The following is a 22,200-nucleotide window of genomic DNA, read 5'->3' as shown; positions in this document are numbered from 1 at the left end:
AGGGACCCACTATATTGAGGTTGCGTGAAGTGGCTAGTGGGATTATCCTGGGTACAAAAAAGTTCTATATGTGGTCATAAACAGCTGTATTGGGACACTTTTGGAAGGGAAGGCGCGCCATGCTTTTTGCATTTTGGAATGTAGATTTAAAAGGCACGTTCCTCTTTCCAAGTCTGGAGGTACCAGTAATGTGGAATCAGTGAGGGTTAAAATCCCCTTCAGTCCAACCCAAATGAATGGCAAAATTAAAACATAATTTTATTGGTATTCATTAAAAATATAACCCTGGATAAGGACAAATAATATAAGGGATAAAAACTCCCCAAATGTCTCACTTCTTGTCCTTTCCTAACTTCTAGACCTAGAGGATACCAATTACATCTCTTTTGTCTGACCGTTTGTCTGAAGTTATGTTGGTAGCTCAATTTAAACTATTACACACTAAACAAATGACACTGGTCTTATATTTACATAAACCTTCTACAAATAAGTCCAATGTTGTGTGATGTTGAAAATGGCGAGAGGAATAAGAACACTGAGGGTGTGCTGAACACTTCCTCCATATATATTCAGGTTCAGTAGACGGAGTATGAATAGGGTCTTCTTATAATGTACAAAAGAGACCCCAAATATGTGTAGAAATAAAAATATCCACCACAAACACTGTGTTGAAACCTTTGGATAAGGGGGAACGGAGCTGCGCTGGGTCTAATAATAAATAGATGTAAAAAAAAAAAAAAAAAAATTTATATATATATATATATATATATATATATATATATATTATATATATTATTATTATTATTATTATTATTAAAGAGTCAAAATCGAAAAATGCCTGTGGTGGGAAGGGGTTGAAATTCAAAATTTGTGTTTAAAGAGGGCTGAGGCAAGAACATAGGCTATACTTTTATGTTATACTCAGTCGCTTGATCCTTCTGGATTTTTCATGAAGAAAGATTGGATTGTTTTTACTCCTGTGTTTAAAGGGGCTCTATCACTGGATTTTCTCTATATATATACAGTTAGGGCCAGAAATATTTGGACAGTGACACAATTTTCGCGAGTTGGGCTCTGCATGCCACCACATTGGTTTTGAAATGAAACCTCTACAACAGAATTCAAGTGCACATTGTAACGTTTAATTTGAAGGGTTGAACAAAAATATCTGATAGAAAATGTAGGAATTGTACACATTTCTTTACAAACACTCCACATTTTAGGAGCTCAAAAGTAATTGGACAAATAAACATAACCCAAACAAAATATTTTTATTTTCAATATTTTGTTGCGAATCCTTTGGAGGTAATCACTGCCTTAAGTCTGGAACCCATGGACATCACCAAACGCTGGGTTTCCTCCTTCTTAATGCTTTGCCAGGCCTTTACAGCCGCAGCCTTCAGGTCTTGCTTGTTTGTGGGTCTTTCCGCCTTAAGTCTGGATTTGAGCAAGTGAAATGCATGCTCAATTGGGTTAAGATCTGGTGATTGACTTGGCCATTGCAGAATGTTCCACTTTTTTGCACTCATGAACTCCTGGGTAGCTTTGGCTGTATGCTTGGGGTCATTGTCCATCTGTACTATGAAGCGCCGTCCGATCAACTTGGCAGCATTTGGCTGAATCTGGGCTGAAAGTATATTCCGGTACACTTCAGAATTCATCCGGCTACTCTTGTCTGCTGTTATGTCATCAATAAACACAAGTGACCCAGTGCCATTGAAAGCCATGCACGCCCATGCCATCACGTTGCCTCCACCATGTTTTACAGAGGATGTGGTGTGCCTTGGATCATGTGCCGTTCCCTTTCTTCTCCAAACTTTTTTCTTCCCCAAACTTTTTTCTTCCCATCATTCTGGTACAGGTTGATCTTTGTCTCATCTGTCCATAGAATACTTTTCCAGAACTGAGCTGGCTTCTTGAGGTGTTTTTCAGCAAATTTAACTCTGGCCTGTCTATTTTTGGAATTGATGAATGGTTTGCATCTAGATGTGAACCCTTTGTATTTACTTTCATGGAGTCTTCTCTTTACTGTTGACTTAGAGACAGATACACCTACTTCACTGAGAGTGTTCTGGACTTCAGTTGATGTTGTGAACGGGTTCTTCTTGACCAAAGAAAGTATGCGGCGTTCATCCACCACTGTTGTCATCCGTGGACGCCCAGGCCTTTTTGAGTTCCCAAGCTCACCAGTCAATTCCTTTTTTCTTAGAATGTACCCGACTGTTGATTTTGCTACTCCAAGCATGTCTGCTATCTCTCTGATGGATTTTTTTCTTTTTTTTCAGCCTCAGGATGTTCTGCTTCACCTCAATTGAGAGTTCCTTTGAGCGCATGTTGTCTGGTCACAGCAACAGCTTCCAAATGCAAAACCACACACCTGGAATCAACCCCAGACCTTTTAACTACTTCATTGATTACAGGTTTACGAGGGAGACGCCTTCAGAGTTAATTGCAGCCCTTAGAGTCCATTGTCCAATTACTTTTGGTCCCTTGAAAAAGAGGAGGCTATGCATTACAGAGCTATGATTCCTAAACCCTTTCTCCGATTTGGATGTGGAAACTCTCATATTGCAGCTGGGAGTGTGCACTTTCAGCCCATATTATATATATAATTGTATTTCTGAACATGTTTTAGTAAACAGCTAAAATAACAAAACTTGTGTTACTGTCCAAATATTTCTGGCCCTAACTGTATATATGCCTGAGTAGACTTTAAAAAAGCTATTCAAGTCCTGCTAATCGTTTGTTAAAAGACCCCCCCTGTTTTAATGAATTACCTTGTAAACGTATATGTAAATGAGCTGTCCGTGCACTGTGGGCGTTCCCGTGCGCCCCTCACGTCATACTCTGTTTACGCCCTCCTCTGTGGTTCTTGTATGTAAGTCCCTCCTCCTGCTATCGATTCACTGTCTCACAACTGTCTCTTCCCTGCTTCTGGAAAAGGACCTGTGATGACGTCACTACTGCTCTGTGATTGGCTTGTCCCTGTGATAACCTCACTACAAGGTCCTTCGTCGTCTTCTAAGCAGTGGTCTATGCAGAGCAGGGGCTGCAGCTCCCTGTGTCTATCATAGATCTACTGTGCACGTGGAAGCCAGAGGTCTGACACCCAAGACCCCTGCTGATTGTATCATGTTACACTGCACAGGCCTCCTGACGTCACATAGGCTGCAGCACTCCTGAGTGTCAGACCCTCACAATCTGATCTGGGTGACCTATCCTAATGGTAGGTCATCAGCATCTTAGTCTTGTAAAAACCCCTTTAATGTCATAGCCAATTTGTGTATAATGTAATGAGTAACGTTTATTAATTTTAATGGAAATGTAGCATATAGCATTTGAGTGTTATTTTTACAGTATTCATTGTGCAATGTGACATTATTTTTACTGTGATTTTTACTGTTAAGGCATTAGTGAATTTATTTACTTGATAGACATTTCCAACTTCATGACAATATAGCTATGTAAAGGATTGTTTTTTTGCAGAAGGAGCTGTAGTTTTTATTGGTTTAGGTTGGTTTTTATTTTTTTTTATTTGTTCATTTAGGTTAATATTTAGGTTACTAAAAATAGCATGTAAGACACCATGTGTCAAAGATCAAGTGCTTCTTTGTCCTAGACCCCAGGCATTCTAACATCAAATCCTTGTCTGCCCCAGACCACCAAGAACAACATTAACCCCACATACTTATCTTGATCAACAGAGATTGTTTGCAATCCTTTTCTCTCCTAGACCAACAGGGAGCCTGACTTTAAACCATCCACTGTCCTAGACCATCAGGGACACTGGATTAACCCCATCTCTGCTCTGGACCCCATAAGGAATGCTGGACCCCACTTTAAAACCTTCTCTGCTCGAGACCCCAGAAATGGTACAATAAACTCAATTACCCTAGACCACCATCTTTGCTGGCATGGACCCCTTTAATCTTCTAGACCTAAACCTCCCAGATACGCCCTTTCTTGTACACATTAGCTTTAAACCTAGACTTCTTTTTTTGGCTTTTTTTTGTAGGTTAGTCCCAGATTAAAACTGGAACACAAGGGATTTTAGCAAAGACACTATGAAACTGTCTGCTTGGAGTCCTGTATTCTGAAAACTATTTGGCATGCTATGGCTAATTATGTGGATGTCTTACAGTAAATTTTATTTTCTATTCTGGATCTCTTGATTTCGATGGACTCCCAGGATCCATCTACACCACTTTACAAATTAACAATTCTTGAGGGTTGTTCACATATGGGAATTGGAAGCGGAATACAACTCAAATTCTGCCTAAAATCTGCCTCCCATTCATTTCAATAAAAAAAATAAGGCCCCGTTCACACGGGGCAAGAGGGGGTGGATTTTGGCACGGAATTCTCCTCAAAATCCGCCCCCTCACAATAGAAGTCTATGTAGACCGCTAGCGGTCTTTTTTCCACTAGCAGTTTGTTCCTGCTAGCGGAAAAAAGAAGCGAGCTGCCCTTTCTTGAGGCGGATTCTGCCTCAGGAAATCAATACAAGTGAATGGGAGGTGTAAAACCGCAACACTGTTTTTTAAAGTTGTTGGGGGAACACCTCAGACGTTGTCGGTTTTCAGATTTTGAGAAGAAATATACGAGCGTTCAGAGAATCACAAACACAGACATACACTTAAAGGCTGTATTCAAAGTGATCTGATTTAATGGCGGGAAAAAGGTAGTTTAAATACAATATAGACAAAGAGCAGGTTTGGCTATTCTAATTAGCATAACATGATTGGTTGTAGAGTTATAAGATTAGTCTGGCACATGACTATTAGATGAGGCCTAATGTAATGTACATCTCATTATAGTTTCCAAGGGGGGGTGAGCTTTCTCATTGAACATAGAAGAATACAAAATACTTAATGTGTGAGCTGACATCCTCCACACTATGTCTAGATGTATATATCATGGCAAGAGAGCATCTGCGTCAGATTCAGCACTAAAAAAAAGCCTCCCATTGACTGCAATGGGTTCCTTTTTCTGCTAGAATCTGACACGGATTCCACACCTAATTCAGCGCCATTTTTCTCCGTGTGAATGGACCCTAAGTCTATGATGTGAACACCTTACGTTAGTAATGTTAATTGACATCCCTTTTGATATCAGTTTCTTTAGACTAAAAGCAGAAATATAAGACTAAATGTAAAATTACATTGGCTCTGGATAAGAATACAGCTGCTTAGAACCGCCAAACAGAATAATAACGTTATGATAGCATAGAAACGCTAATCCTTTGGACACCTGTTAGATTATTTTTAGAAAGGGAAATTTATGAATGATGGCACTGTCATGTACTCAGGAAAAGAATAGTGTACTTCATGTAGATGTTTAACATGTGCAAGGAAACATTGCTAACACAGTATTGCTCATTAAATTTCTTTTAATTTGTTGCCAGCATGATCAAAAGCTTTGGAATTTTTAGGCAGGTTAAAAAGCAAATATGAAAGTCACTGTTGAGCACCTCAATAAAATGGCCTCCAAATGTCAGTTTCTTCTGATTTTATGTTGTTACAGTTTGCATTGTTTTGGATTTTGTGGTAGAAGAAAATTTGCGTTATAATTTTTGATTATTGTACTGTAAAAAAGAATATATCCTACATATATTTGTATTAAAGTATAAACTTTTAGAATTTTTTATTTTTTTTTTCCAGGAGGCTATGTTTGGATCCGAACCTCAGCTACCATATCTAAGATACACTCCTACAGGTGGGAGAGGTGAGGAATATGCAGTATACAGTTATGACTGTTGTAGCCTAGAGCTTTGGGTAAATATCCTTGTAATGTAAGCATTTAAAATATGATTTGTATTTATCTTATTTTATTTATTTATTTTTGCTGATTTATAACGTCACATTATACACAGGTCCTATGATTCATGTACTGTATTGAAAAGTGGCAAAAAATAAGAAGAGGCTCAGAAATCCTGATTTTATTACTCAGTAATATCCATTAGTTTCCAGTTTAGTAAGTCTGTCAACAAGTGTATGTCTTACAAAGAAAGACAAACTAACATAAATGCAAGTGTGTCAATCAGCTGATTGCCAGGGTTCTGGCTTCTCCCAGTAATCAGCTGTTACTCTTAGGGTTAGCCATGTCCATAAATTTCTTGTTTGTTTGTATTCGTCCTCTTTGAACTTTTCAACCTTTTGCCACATTTCAGGCTCACACATAAAGAAATAAAATTTAATTATTTTTTTTTTGGGGGGGGGGAAGAATCAACAACAAGTGGGACACAATTGTGAAGTGGAACGAAATTTATTGCATATTTTAAACTTTTTTAATAAAGAAAAAAACTGAAAAGTGGGGTGTGCAATATTATTCGGCCCCTTTGAGTGCAGGAAACTCACTCCGTTCAGTTCAGTGAGGATCTCTGAATGATCCAATGTTGTCCTAAATGACTGATGATAAATAGAATCCACCTCTGTGTAATCAAGTCTCCATATAAATGCATCTGCTCTGTGATAGTCTCAGGGTTCTGTTTAAAGTGCAGAGAGCATCATGAAGACCAAGGAACACCGGGCAGGTCCAAGATACTATTGTGGAGAAATTTAAAGCCAGATTTGGATACAAAAAGATTTCCCAAGTTTTAAACATCCCAAGGAGCACTGTGCAAGCAATCATTTTGAAATGGAAGGAGTATTAGACCAGTGCAAATCTGCCAAGATCCGGCCGACCTAAACTTTCATCTCAAACAAGGAGAAGACTGATCAGAGATGCAGCCAAAAGGCCTATGATCACTCTGGATGAACTGCAGAGATCTACAGCTGAGGTGGGAGAGTCTGTCCATAGGACAATAATCAGTCGTACACTGCACAAATCTGGCCTTTAAGGAAGAGTGGCAAGAAGAAAGCCATTTCTCAAAGATGAAAAAACAGGATTGTGAAGCTCTGACTACACGTAATCCATTATGATATATGCGAGCAGAAAATACGGCTGCACGGAGGATAACCCCGGACTGCTTCACGGGGTGAACATATAAAAAAGGAAATAAATTACTCCAGCATGCCAAAAATATAAAAATTAACTTTTACTAGATATGATTAAAAACATAACATGAACAAGGATCCAGGCATATAGAAAAAGAGAAATGAGCTTACGCGTTTCTCTCGTTGATGAACGATCCCTTAGTCATAGCTTGCTAAAGACATATGAAAACACAACTATATACTACCAACAACCTAGTCCACCCAACTTCAATCCATTGATGGTTAATTACATAAATCCGGAAGCTACGTACCAAGTCTTTACCTAAACGTACAAAGGCAAAAGATACTAAATATACGAACTATATCAATTAGACTACACCATAAAATTGTGTGTGTGTATATATATGTGTGTATATATATATATATATATATGTATATATATGTGTGTATATATATATATATATATATATATATATATATATATATATATATATATATATATCAGTATTTTAAGAATAAAATCACATTGTATAAAGATCATATACAAATTGTATTTCATTAGAGGTATAAGTTATTCTCTTTCATTCTTAAGTTGATATAGATAGATGGATAGATAGATAGATCGTGCAGCTGCTGAAGCTGAGAGCCGGCTGTAACTTCAGCCGGAGCTCCCAGAGAGATGGCAGGGAAGGTTTATTCCCTTCCCTGCCTTCTCGATCGCTGTGTATATAAAGTAAATAAATAATACGCTAATAAAACGCTGTTATTAAAGGTTATAGCCCCACCCCAACAACACCATACAAAATAAAAATTACCGTAATGGAGAGGAAAAACTATTTTATAAAGTTTTTCAGTAGCACTGTGTTTATTAAATTTAAAAAAAAAAAAAAAACAAAAGTAAAAAACAGACACAATTTCCCTCCTATTTTGTTTATATTTTCCCGGATATAAAAAAAATTAAAACACATTCGAAAATAAAAACAACATAAAAATAAAGCCCTATGTGTCCCCGAAAAAAGACGCAAAAATTATTTGAATGAGACGTACGAGAAAAATGTTACAGCCCTCAAAACCGCACATACAAGATAAACCTAAAATGTGTCTGGTCCTGGACCACAAATTGGCCCGGTACTGAAGTGGTTAAACTTTGTGCCAACATCTAATTTCAATGTATTTCAAACCCTAATGGATGTAAATAGGTTTATTAGATCAATAACATTCAAACGTAATTTTTTTCAGGAGGAGAGTTTTGATTTTTCTGTTATACCGAGATAGTCATCTCAGACAAACTATAATAATGTGGGTAATGAATTTTTGGGTTTGAATGTACTGGAACAAACAGCTACTTTGGAATTAATGGATTTGAATGAACTTTTTGGCCATAATGCAAAACGATATGTTTGGCGTAAAAGCAGCACAGCTCATCACCCTGAACACACCATCCCCACTGTCACACATGGTGGTGGCAGCATCATGCTTTGGGCCTGCTTTTCTTCAGATGGGAAGATGGTTAAAATTGATGGGAAGATGGATGAGCCAAATACAGGACCATTCTAGAAGAAAACCTGTTGGAGTCTGCAAAAGACCTGAGACTGGGACGGAGATTTATCTTCCAACAAGACAATGATCCAAAACATAAAGCAAGATCTACAATGGAATGGTTCACAAATAAATGTATCCAGGTGTTAGAATGGCCAAGTCATAGTCCAGACCTGAATCCAATCGAGCTGAAAACTGCTGTTCACAAACCCTCTCCATCCAACCTCACTGAGCTCCAGATGTTTTGCAAGGAAGAATGGGCAATAATTTCAGTCTCTCCATGTGCAAAACTGATAGAGACATACCCCAAGCGACTTGCAGCTGTAATCACAGCAAAAGGTGATGCTACAAAGTATTAACGCAAGGGGGCCAAATAATTTTGCACACTCAATTTTTCAATTTTTTCTTTGTTAAAAAAGTTTAAAATATCCGATAAATTTTGTTCCACTTCACAATTGTGTCCCACTTGTTGATTCTTCCCCCAAAATTAAAATTTATACCTTTATGTTTGAAGCCTGAAATGTGGCAAAAAGTTGAAAAGTGCAAGGTGCCGAATACTTTCGCAAGGCACTGTATATTTGTTGTAGTATCACTAGTATTGCAAGAAAAATCTGGCATTACATGCGAGCCAATCAAATGAATCACCAGCCACTTAATGCATGGACAGATTTTTTTTGTTTTTTTACAAATTCTAGTAGAGTAATTACGACATGCGACAGAATCCTGCCATTTAGTCTTCTGGAGAACCAGTCGGTGCTCTCTCATTTTTGGCAACATTGTCCTTTATAGAATTAGACATTCCCTGTAGTCATATATGCAATGTTGGGGTCCCCTCTGGATAGACTCCCTTCCCCCTGCCTATATTGGGCATTGAGAACTGAATTTACAGATTACCCACTATGATGTCCAAATATAATGCCTTTATCAGATGGCGTATGGCTTTTTCCATCTCCAGCTTCCTCTAGGAATCCAGGTGCAAAGTCCTGACTCAGTGATATATAGGGTCCCTTCCAGACTCATGGAAGGCTTGACAGCTCGATTACATAATAGATCTGAATCCTGATTTTACTGGGTTTTGTACCAGGACCGCACCAAATATATAGTGTGGATGTCATGACTTTGACGTTTACCTGGTATCCCCATTCTTTATTTTTTCTCTTTTTCTCCTGTTTCTGCTTCAAACTTTTTTTCTGCATCTTTTCTTTCTAGATCTATATATGGTAGACATTCTGCAAGGAACTTTATTGTTGCATTTGTTATACTTGTGCAAATTGCACAAATAATGAATTACAAAATAAATAAATAAAATTGTCATTGATATCTTGCCATTCCTTTCTGACATCGCTTTGGATTTCACAACTGGTCTTTGCTTCCTGGTTCTTCTCTATGTACAAGAAATGAAATTCAGCCAGTCACTAAGTAGCGTTCACACTACCGACATTGTGCGACGGGTAGAGTCCGCTGCTAGTGTCCGCTCAAAATCTCGCACAGACATTAGGAGTGGACACTAGCTGTGTCCGTGACATTTTTCATTCATTTAAATGGCGATCGGGTGCGTTCTTTTGCACTCCATGCCTGTCCTTAACTGTCTGTTTGTAAAGATGTCTGACTTTTCAAATGGACAGCAAAATCCGACATGTAGGTTTTTTCTGTCCGCTTGAAAAGTCAGAGGCGGGTCTCCACTGTGGCTAGTGATTGAACATGCTAAACCTGTGGCCGGACACCTCCATTAAATCTGTCACACTGCTCTTGAAATCACACATTGTATTGTTATGGAAAATGTACATTGGCAGCATTTAAATTCTGTCTCCCTGTCTTATCTCCAGATTCTCAGGAAAAAGACCAGCTGCTTTGGGATCCAAATGTCCTACCAGAAAGAGAAGTAGAGAGCTACCTCAGTCAGGCAGCAGAGCGTCAACACCGAGCTGGTGGAAGTTATAGCCAAGATGAAAAAAACGTTAGGGATAATGAACAGGTACATGTACAGATGTCACTGATGTGTATCCTCAAGAAGACTTCTGTGTCTGTACCTCCTGTTTGCTCCAGTATACTGTTCTGTAGTTTTCAAATTTGAGAGTAGTTGTCTTCCTTATTTTAGGCTCTCTACGAATTGGTGAAATGTAGATTTAACACAGATGAGGCGCTGAGAAGACTGTCTTTTAATGTCAAGGTTGTACAAGGTGAGGGGATGTGCAGCTACAAAGAAAGGGGTAATGGTTAATTTTTATTTATTTTTTTTAACAAGTATGGTAGGCTTACTATAAACTTACAAATGCCAAAAATTCATGCAGAATAAAATTGGTATTTATGTATTCCTTCTTGTTTAGGTCACCTGTGTGCATGGAGTGAGGATGAATGCAGAAGTTTTGAGCAAGGATTTCGAGTGTATGGTAAAAACTTCCATCTAATTCAGTCCAACAAGGTAAGAGGTTTTTTTTTGTAATGTTAGAGAATGTGTGTGTGTGTGTGTGTGTGTGTGTGTGTATTTATTTATGAATCTTCAATTTTTTATTCTCAGTACAACATGTCCTATTACTATTCATTCTCTAAGGTGCGTACACGGTCAGTGGGGGAGTGTGTACAGTACTACTACACCTGGAAGAAGTCTGAGCGCTATGAGCACTTCACACAGAGCCGCATAGGGAGGAGAAAGCAGCTGATCAACACTGCATCAGTGTGAGTTGTTAATGTTGGTGTTTGATAGTCTGACCTTTTTTTTTTTTTCTTTTTTTTTTTTTTAAAAAAGCTTTGTCCATGAATACTAAAGACTATGTTTTTCCTTCACTAGAGAGTATGAATGTGATGTGCCAAATATGGAGTGTCCTTTAGGACTGCGAGGATCTGCATTAAGAAAAGATTGTATTGGTAAGACTATTTTCATTGTATCATTGACTGTCAATTGTTCCATCTAGTCAGTATGTTTCTGTTTTAAATTTTAATACTTATTCAAGCTCCTAAAGAGCAACGTCTTCAGAAAATGACCTACTGTTAGGATCAAATATCTTTTCCTTCACCTACAATAGCACGAGTGATTGAGAGAGGGTCTAAGTTCCAGGGGTAATGTGAAGAAGTTTGGATACGGGGAAATAGCCCTGGTTGGGACTTCCTTCCTGGGTAAAACTTGGCTGCTACCTGCACACCAACCATGAAAGGCAGTAGTTTAGAATGTTGCGGCCACTGCTTTACCTCCTGCATGCTCATCAGTTTCTTCACCTGTTGGATGGGACCACTGGAGTTCTCCTCTGTGCCATCTTAGGAGTGTTCACAGCAGGCATCTGAAGTCAAATTCCTCCACAAGCAGGGATTCTGAACGATGGGTGAGAGGAGCAGCAGTGATCATTGGAGAAAGTAGTCTGTCACATGTGTATCTAGCACTGGCAGAGAGCAACTAATCTCTACATTTCTTACACTACTTGAATAAAAGTGGAGGTGTGAACCACTATTTTGTACAGTTTGAGTTCCCGACTGCCTCTTTAGGTCTCCACTCCTAGCTCAATAGATATCTTTACCATGAAAGAGAATCAGGTGGAGCAGCAGCTGCAAACCAGAGGGAAGCCTGAAGATGGAGACCAGGATGATAACCCTCTGCCACCTGTCATGGTAGTACTTGAAAGGTAATGTAACTGTCTGTGGGGACATTTTTATTGTATTATAGTGGGTAATGGGGTCCTCCTTTGTTTTTACTAAGATAGGCCTAAGAAGGAGTGAAGTGAAAAAACAGAGTGTACTCTGTGTAAATCTAGGATTACATCTTCTTAAGAAAAAAGGCTGTGCCCTACTGTTATTGTTCATAGCATTCCCCTTCCCTGATACAAGGTATTAAAGCTATTGTTCAAGAGGAAGGAAGAAATTCCCTAAAAGGCAAGCTGGTTCAAAGTAAGAGGCCTAGCTCTTCTTCAGAAGAAAGATGTTCCCAGGTAGGAAGTGGTGAACTGACTAACTTTTACTCCTCTTACTCCTTGTCCTCAGATGATGATAAAGGGGGCATTCTTGTTTTTTTCCCTAGAGAACACTGATAAAAGCAAATCTGCCCATTATGGGCATTGAGGATTCTAAACTGGCCACATTAGTCCAGGATATAATGCATAGGGGTTTAGAAGTCCATCAGTGCAGACACTTCCCCATCCTGTCGCTTATTAAGAGAGTGGAAAAAATCAAGACAAGAAAGGTTTCATTCCCAGTGATACATACACTCACCGGCCACTTTATTAGGTACACCATGCTAGTAACGGGTTGGACCCCCTTTTGCCTTCAGAACTGCCTCAATTCTTCGTGGCATAGATACAACAAGGTGCTGGAAGCATTCCTCAGAGATTTTGGTCCATATTGACATGATGGCATCACACAGTTGCCGCAGATTTGTCGGCTGCACATCCATGATGCGAATCTCCCGTTCCACCACATCCCAAAGATGCTCTATTGGATTGAGATCTGGTGACTGTGGAGGCCATTGGAGTACAGTGAACTCATTGTCATGTTCAAGAAACCAGTCTGAGATGATTCCAGCTTTATGACATGGCATTGCATTATCCTGCTGAAAGTAGCCATCAGATGTTGGGTACATTGTGGTCATAAAGGGATGGACATGGTCAGCAACAATACTCAGGTAGGCTTTGGCGTTGCAACGATGCTCAATTGGTACCAAGGGGCCCAAAGAGTGCCAAGAAAATATTCCCCACACCATGACACCACCACCACCAGCCTGAACCGTTACCGATACAAGGCAGGATGGATCCATGCTTTCATGTTGTTGACGCCAAATTCTGACCCTACCATCCGAATGTCGCAGCAGAAATCGAGACTCATCAGACCAGGCAACGTTTTTCCAATCTTCAATTGTCCAATTTCGATGAGCTTGTGCAAATTGTAGCCTCAGTTTCCTGTTCTTAGCTGAAAGGAGTGGCACTCGGTGTGGTCTTCTGCTGCTGTAGCCCATCTGCCTCAAAGTTCAACGTACTGTGCATTCAGAGATGCTCTTCTGGCTACCTTGGTTGTAACGGGTGGCTCTTTGAGTCACTGTTGCCTTTCTATCAGCTCGAACCAGTCTGGCCATTCTCCTCTGACCTCTGGCATCAACAACGCATTTCCGCCCACAGAACTGCCGCTCATTGGATGTTTTTTCTTTTTCGGACCATTCTCTGTAAACCCTAGAGATGGTTGTGCGTGAAAATCCCAGTAGATCAGCAGTTTCTGAAATACTCAGACCAGCCCTTCTGGCACCAACAACCATGCCACGTTCAAAGGCACTCAAATCACCTTTCTTCCCCATACTGATGCTCGGTTTGAACTGCAGGAGATTGTCTTGACCATGTCTACATGCCTAAATGCACTGAGTTGCCGCCATGTGATTGGCTGATTAGAAATTAAGTGTTAACGAGCAGTTGGACAGGTGTACCTAATAAAGTGGCCGGTGAGTGTAGTTACATAGTAGATGAGGTTGGATAAAGACATGAGTCCATCAAGTCCAACCTATAACCCTACAATCCCCTACAGTGTTGATCCAGGGGAAGGCAAAAAACCCCATGAGGCTCATGCCAATTGCCCTATTTCAGGGGAAAAAATTCCTTCCCAACTCCAAATCTGGCAGTCAGTATAAAACCCTGCATCAATGTGTCCTTAAAATCTAGAGACCATAACCCATTATATTTTTCTCTTCAAGAAAGGCATCCAGGCCCACTTTGAACTTGTTCAGTGAATCCGCCATCACCACTTCCTGGGGCAGAGAGTTCCAGAGCCTCACTGTTCTTACTGTGAAGAATCCCCTTCTATGTTTCTGGTGAAACCTTCTCTCCTCCAGACGTAGAGGATGTCCTCTTGTCACTGTCACTGGCCTAGGAGTAAAAAGATCCTTAGAAAGTTCTTTGTATTGTCCCTTCATGTATTTGTACATTGTTATTAGATCTCCCCGTAGACGTCTTTTCTCTAAACTGAATAACCCCAAGTTTGTTAATCTATCGTTGTACTCCAGTCCACCCATTCCCCTAATCATTTTGGTTGCCCGTCTTTGCACTTTTTCAAGTTCACTTATGTCTTTCTTGTATATCGGGGCCCAAAATTGCGCACAATATTCTAAGTGTGGCCGTACCAGTGATTTGTATAGAGGCATAACTATGTCCTTGTCATGAGAATCTAGACCTCTTTTGATGCATCCCATAACTTTATTTGCCTTGGCAGCAGCTGCCTGGCACTGGTCATTAAAGGTAAGTTTGCTGTCCACCAAAATCCCTAAGTCTTTTTCATTGACAGTCTTACCCAGTAATTTACTATTTAGTACATAGTCATACATTTTATTACGTCGCCCAAAGTGCATTACTTTACATTTGTCAACCTTAAACTTCATTTGCCAAGTCTCCGCCCCCCTCATGCTTCCAGTTTCCTTAGATCCCCTTGTTATATTCTACTATCCTCCTCATTATTGATTACCCTACAAAGTTTAGTATCATCTGCAAATATAGACACCCTGCTTTGTAAACCCTCTACCAGGTCATTGATAAAGATATTAAACAAGAGAGGACCTAATACTGACCCCTGCGGCACCCCACTGGTGACTGTGGCCCAGTCTGAATATTTACCATTAACAAGTACCCTCTGTTTCCTATCAGTGAGCCAGTTGCTAACCCAAATGCATATGTTTTCCCCCAGTCCCAACATTCTCATTTTGCATACCAACCGTTTATGTGGAACAGTATCAAAAGCCTTTGAAAAGTCCAGGTACACCACGTCTACTGCATTACCCATGTCCAGATACACCACGTCTACTGCATTACCCATGTCCAGATACACCACGTCTACTGCATTAACCATGTCCAGATACACCACGTCTACTGCATTACCCATGTCCAGATACACCACGTCTACTGCATTACCCATGTCCAGATACACCACGTCTACTGCATTACCCATGTCCAGATACACCACGTCTACTGCATTACCCATGTCCAGATACACCACGTCTACTGCATTACCCATGTCCAGATACACCACGTCTACTGCATTAACCATGTCCAGATACACCACGTCTACTGCATTACCCATGTCCAGATACACCACGTCCACTGCATTACCCATGTCCAGATACACCACGTCTACTGCATTACCCATGTCCAGATACACCACGTCTACTGCATTACCCATGTCCAGTCCTGAACTGACCTCCTCATAGAAGCTGATCAGATTAGTCTGACAGGACCGATTCTTCATAAACCCATGCTGATTTGGTGTTATAAGATTATTTACATTGAGATACTCCAGGATAGCATCTCTTAGAAAGCCCTCAAATATCTTTCCCACCACAGAAGTTAAACTTACTGGCCTATAGTTTCCAGGTTCCCTTTTACACCCCTTTTTGAAAATTGGCACCACATTTGCTATTCGCCAATCCTGTGGAACAGACCCAGTCATTACTGAATCCTTAAATATTAGATACAAGGGTCTATCTATGACCATGCTTAATTCCCTCAGAACTCGGGGGTGTATTCCATCTGGACTGGGTGATTTCTCTATTTTAGTATTATGCAGGCGGCGCTGCACTTCTTCCTGGGTTAAGCAGGTGACATTTAATTGAGAGTTTACATTACCCCTAATCATGTTATTGGCCAATGGATTTTCTTGTGTAAACACTGTAGAGAAGAAGGCATTTAATACTTGTGCTTTTTCCTCATCTTCCTCCACCATTACACCCAGATTATTTTTGAGAGTGCCCACATTGTCAGTTTTTATTCTCTTATTATTTATGTAATTGAAGAATAATTTTGGATTACTTTTACTTTCCTTGGCAATTTTTCTCTCAGCCTCAATCTTCGCCTCCTTTATTTGTTTTTTGCACAATTTATTTTTCTCCTTATAGTATTTTAATGCTGTGTCGCTACTTACTTGTTTTAGTACTTTAAATGCTTCCTTTTTATCCCTCATTGCATTCTGTACTGTTTTAGTTAGCCATATTGGTTTTCTATGATTTCTGGCCCGCTTATTCCCATAGGGTATGTGTTTTCTAGTGCTCTTATTTAGTATATTTTTGAAGATGTCCCATTTAGTTTGTGTTCCCGTCACGTTGAGGACATTGTCCCAGTTTATGCTGCTAAGCTCCTCTCTCTCAGCTGGTTAAAATTTGCCTTCCTGAAGTTTAGTGTTTTTGTACCCCCTCTAATGAACGTCTTCTTAATGTGTACAAGAAAACTTATGTTATGGTCACTATTACCCAGATGTCCCCCAACCTCCACTTTTGATAATGTGTCAGGTTCATTTGTTAAAATTAGGTCTAAAAGTGCCTCGCCTCTTGTTGGGTCCTGCACTAATTGCGATAGGTAATTGTCTTTTATTACTGACAAGAACCTGTTCCCTTTGTTGGATCTGCAGGTTTCTGCCTCCCAGTTGATATCAGGGTAGTTGAAATCCCCCATAATAATGACTTTATTATGCTTTGCGACCTCATCTATTTGTTTTACTAGTATATTTTCAGCTTCTTCCGTTATATTTGGAGATTTATAACAAACCCCTATCAGTATTTTATTATTTGTTCCTCCCGTAATCTCCACCCATAATGACTCCACATAATCATTTTCCTCCCAGATGTCCTCACGCAGGACTGGCTTAAGGCCGGTTTTTACGTATAAGCAAACCCCTCCCCCTTTCTTATTTGTACGCTCCTTTCTAAACATACTGTACCCTTGTATATTTATAGCCCAGTCATAGCTAGAGTCCAGCCATGCCTCACTTACCCCCACCATGTCATAATTGTCTTCCAACATCATCACTTCTAGTTCCTCCATCTTGTTAGTAAGACTTCGGGCATTCGTATACATATATTTAATAGATTTATCTTCCCTACTCTTCCACTGCCTACTGACTGCTCTAACCCGACCCCCTGCTCCACCCCCAGTTACAGTATTTAGCCCTCTTTCCATTTCTACACTATCTTGCCCTCTACATCTGTTACCCTCCCCCCCAGTACCTAGTTTAAACACTCCTCCAACCGTCTAGCCATCTTCTCCCCCAGCACAGCTGCACCCTCCCCATTGAGATGCAGCCCATCCCTAGCATAGAACCTGTAGCCCACAGCAAAGTCGGCCCAGTTCTCCAGGAACCCAAACCCCTCCCTCCTACACCAACTCTTGAGCCACTTGTTTACCTCCCTAATCTCCCGCTGCCTTTCCTGTGTGGCTCGTGGAACAGGCAGTATTTCTGAGAATACTACCCTGGAGGTCCTTGCCTTCAACTTGCTCCCTAAATCCCTGAAATCATTTTTAAGGACCTTCCACCTACCGCTAACCTTGTCATTTGTGCCAACGTGCACCATGACCGCTGGATCCACACCAGCCCCACCCAGTAATCTGTCAACCCGATCCGCGATATGTCGAACTCGAGCGCCAGGAAGGCAACACACCGTGCGACGATCCCGGTCTTTGTGACAGATTGCCCTATCTGTTCCCCTAATAATTGAATCTCCCACTACCAGCACCTGTCTAGTCTTCTCTGCGCTCCTATCCCCCTTCTTACTGGAGCAGACATTCCCCTGGCTTTCAGAGGAAGTATCGTGTTGCAGCAATGTTACCCCTGTACTAACGTCCCCCTCATCTGCCAATTTAGCAAACTTGTTGGGGTGTGCCAGTTCAGGACTAACCTCCCTGGCACTCTTCCCTCTACCCCGCTGGTTTCTAACTGTCACCCAGCTAGCTGCCTCAAGTTCCTGCACCTCCATGCTACCATCCCCCTCTGCACTTGCCCCAATGAGATGTTGCTCTGTGAGCATCAAACTCCTTTCCAAGTTACCAATGGATGGATGGCCAACTTTTCTTCCGAAAGTTTTGTCTAGTTCCCATTGTTCTAAGAAAAAATGTCTTTCCTTCCCCATGTGCCAAATTTAAATCCCCGAAAGAATACAATTTTCTAGATGTTTAATGATGCATAATTCAGTATTTATCTTCTACTTATGTATGGAAGAAGTCTAGTTACTTTATTCTTTTAGGGTCTATATAGGGAAAGGTAGTCTTCAACAGTAGTCTGGTCTGGTTAAGTGGGTTTGGCTATTTTTTTAGCTTACTGCTCTCCAGGTCTCATCCCTCTAGCAGATTTGATGCTCTTTCTCTATGGTGCTTTTGTGGGATATGGAAAATAAAATACTGGTAACTAATTGACTTTTAAGAATCTTTATAGATTTTTTTTTTTTTTTTATAAAAATATTTATTTTTAATATTTCCTTTTTAGAAGTCATTCTTTAAAAAAAAAGTCTGAAATTTTGCAGTTTCCCCTTTGCTACTGAACCACATAATACAGCTAACTTCCTTCTCTCCCTGTTTGTCACACTCCCTCACAAGTCAATAGGGCAGATTAATTCTTTAAGCACACTACAAGAAATAAAGCTATCGTTGCTATTGGCAACAAAGAACGTTTCATAAACTTTACCCAATGAGTAATCTTCCTTTGGCTGCTGTAAAGCATATATCTGTGGTTTCCCTTATAGTCATGTACAAAAAATAGAAAAAAATGTATACAATAGGGAAATAAAAACATAGGAAAAATAATATGTAGCAGTTAGGGTTGAGCCGATCTTGACTTTTCAGGATCGATTTTGAAATCCGATTTTCCGATCATTTTTCATTCGAACCCGCTTTCGATTCCAAGTCTGTTCCCAATGCAAATCAATGGGATTTTTTTACTAATCGGAGATCGGATTTTAAAAACAATCCTATTCACTATACAGCATGGAGTCTAACAATTGAATGCTTTAAATGTTAGAATCCATGCTGTGTAGTGATTTTTTTTTTTAATCACTATGTAGCCCTGGACGGGTATAGGGCGGGGAAACGTGACATTTCCCCTCCCAGTACCCGTGCGCACTCTCCTAAGCCACAAGCCCCGCCTTCTTCCTAGCTCTTTAACACTAAACTGGGAGGCGGGGGTAGCGAGGCGAAGAAGAACGAGAACACTAGGCACCGGACCAGCCATCTCTGCAGGTAAGTAGCTAATAGAGATGTTACTTAGTCTCCCATTAGAATGAATGGAAGCAGCCGGGGCACAGGGGGTTAAGGCTGTGTGCTGGCTGCTTCCATTCATTCCTATGGATCCGCAGGGGAGCCTTCACACTGAGTATACACTCCGCTCAGAATGAGCAGAGCATATACTTAGTGTGAAGGCTAACATTGTTAGCTTTTCCCACAATGCTTGGCCAGTAGCAAAGCATTGTGGGAAATAATCACCGATCTCGATCCCACCTAAAAAGATCGTGTTCGGAATTCCGATCGAGATCGTGAAATTTTCTCAATCGCCGTTCGGAATCCGATCTCTTCCGAACTCGATCGCTCAACCCTAGCAGCAGTATCTTGATTTACGTTGCAAAACCTACATTGGTGATGGATTTCATTTTTTTTTTTATAGTACCGTCTGTACTTGAGTATAAGCCGAATTTTTCAGCACAGTTTTTGTGCTGAAAAAGCCCCCCTCGGCTTATACTTGAGTCAGCAAAAAAAAATGCATACAGAAGACGGAAACCTGAAAATGGAGATCGAACGCTGGTGTGAACCCAGCATCAGATGCACATTTTAAAACATTTTTTCATAAAGTGTTGTGAAAAGTATTGAGCTTTAGCTGTATTTTGTTCTTTGAAATACACCACTGGTTCAAATCACATGCAGGAAATATGTTATCTCTCTAAAAGCTATGCTGCTGTGCTTTTCTTCCATTCTTCAGCGCTATATTATCAGTCACCATGGTTTTTCTTTCTATTCATCCATTTAGCTGGCCCTAAGCAGAATTCTTCTCAAAACACTACCTGCTCCTGCAGCAAAGATCAGTTTACTTGCAGACTCCACTCCAACTCTTCTCCCAGCCAGGAGGACCGCCAAGAGCCTCCTCCAATCAGCAGTGGTAGTATCAGTCTTGATCTTTGTCCTCCAGAAATGCCCATACTGCCGGATGTTAGGAAACAAGACCATACCTTGGAAACATTTAATATGGCTGACTTGTCGCTTCCTGGCTTTATGTCACGACCATCTATTTTTTGTACCAATCCGCTCTCCCCCTGATTTTACACCTTTGTATTTAAATGAAGACTAGGCTGTTTTGGGCAGTTTGATGTGTTCACTGTTACGTCACCAGTTACTTGTGTTCCTCTCAGCTGATTTTTATAATCTCAGGAAGACGAACCTAACAGTAGCAGGCCTTTTGGAGCAGTGGCTATTTAAAGTATTGAGTTGGTGACACGTGCAGGAACTAGATATGTAAAATATGATCTTTTTATTTAATCTTATGATTTGTATGGATTTGCAATTGACCTTTGAAATTGCACACTAATTCTAATTATACATAACAGGTTATTTGCACAATGTATCCATTTACTGTATTAGATTTTTGTTTTGTTTTTTTCGATACATTCCAGTGTAGATCATTTCTCAAAGTGCTACATGATCAGCTTTTCACTTTTGAAATATGATGAATTTTTGACAATTTAAAAATGTTACCTATGTGGTACATGTTTATTACTTTGTTTTTAGGCCCAGACTGGCAAGACTAGCATGTGCCTAGCATAGTAGAGTTTTAGGCCTGGTTTAGTTATGCTTATTGTTTTCTATCAGTTTTTATGGCTACTGCCATGTTGTAGCGTCAGCCATCGTGGCAGACTTGCTTTTTTGGACTGCAGAAATTACACTGTCTGAGCAGAGACCATGCTGTTATATAAAGTGATGGTCTGTGAAAAATAAAGTGGTTTGGTTACAGTCAGTAGAGTGAGAAGAATTTTCTTGGCTTGTTTGCAGTTTGAACAGTGCTGCTAGTCAGTCCAAGTCAGTCTGTACATTTCAATAAAACCTCTAGTTTATGTACCTCAATTGAATTAATATTTTCTGCACAGTTTCATTTTAATATTTCATTTTTCTACATATTAATAAAGTAATACAGGTGTATTGTAAGATATATATGCATATTTTGTTTGCCTATTTCATTGATGTGATGCATCCATTTAGGGTTTGTTGTTGTTTCCCATTTATCTTCCATGAAACTATTTATTTTCTAGCCAGCTTTTTCAAGGCACACTGCTTGTCTTGTTTATCACTTTTTTTTTTTAAATCCATTTTTATAACTTTTACATATAGAAATAACAATACATTACATCCATCAGCTTCCATATGTGAATAAACATTTGTAAATACACCAATAAAGTCTTGGATCATTATTTTCAGATAAGGCTCCACATTGCGGAAAAGCTGCTTTTTTTGCAGATTTTGCTACAGTTTTTAGAGCCAAAGTCAAGAGTGACTTGAAAAGTAATGGTAAGAGGGTTGCAGTCGGGGATGAGTAGTGGTGTGAGCATAGGGTCCCAACCCAGCTTGATCATCAAAAATGGAACGTCACACAGTATGTTGTGCTATAAGCTTTTCAGTGTTTTATTAGGTGTTTCAAGTAGAGTTTTTAAGTAAAATGTTTTTCGGTACATTCAAGTACCTTCATCAGACTCTACATACAGAAAAAATAAAGACAAAAAAAGAAAATTACTGTATTTTTCGGACTATAAGACGCACTTTTTTTCCCCAAAATTTTGGGGGAAAAGAAGGGTGCGTCTTATAGTCTGAAGGTGGCGCCTGGCATCCGCTGTAATAGAGAGGCGGAAGCCGGCAAGTGATAGACGCCGGGGCCTGAGACATCGCTGTGCTCCTCTGCCCTGCATGAAGCCAGCAGCGGCAGGGGTGATGCTATTCCGCTCCTCCGTCCCCCGCCGCTGGCTTCATGCAGTGCA

The 22,200-nt window shown here is 40.1% G+C and overlaps 1 protein-coding gene across 1 annotated transcript in view; it reads left to right on the top strand.

Moving 5' to 3' along the window:
• Positions 1–21,397, top strand: part of MIER2 (MIER family member 2) — a 43,535-nt gene extending 22,138 nt beyond the window's left edge. The window contains exons 6-12 of the mRNA XM_075281695.1: positions 5,661–5,724; positions 10,301–10,449; positions 10,573–10,654; positions 10,802–10,896; positions 11,026–11,150; positions 11,263–11,339; positions 20,208–21,397. Coding sequence (XP_075137796.1) covers positions 5,661–5,724; positions 10,301–10,449; positions 10,573–10,654; positions 10,802–10,896; positions 11,026–11,150; positions 11,263–11,339; positions 20,208–20,494 — 879 coding nt within the window. The 3' untranslated portion in view covers positions 20,495–21,397. The remainder of the gene's footprint in view (positions 1–5,660; positions 5,725–10,300; positions 10,450–10,572; positions 10,655–10,801; positions 10,897–11,025; positions 11,151–11,262; positions 11,340–20,207) is intronic.
• The last annotated feature ends 803 nt before the right edge of the window (positions 21,398–22,200 follow it).

This window comes from Leptodactylus fuscus, chromosome 1 (assembly GCF_031893055.1).
Source record: "Leptodactylus fuscus isolate aLepFus1 chromosome 1, aLepFus1.hap2, whole genome shotgun sequence".
Taxonomy (NCBI): domain Eukaryota; kingdom Metazoa; phylum Chordata; class Amphibia; order Anura; family Leptodactylidae; genus Leptodactylus; species Leptodactylus fuscus.
The sequence above is the reverse complement of the archived record's forward strand: the minus strand, read 5'-3'. Positions and strand labels throughout refer to the sequence as shown.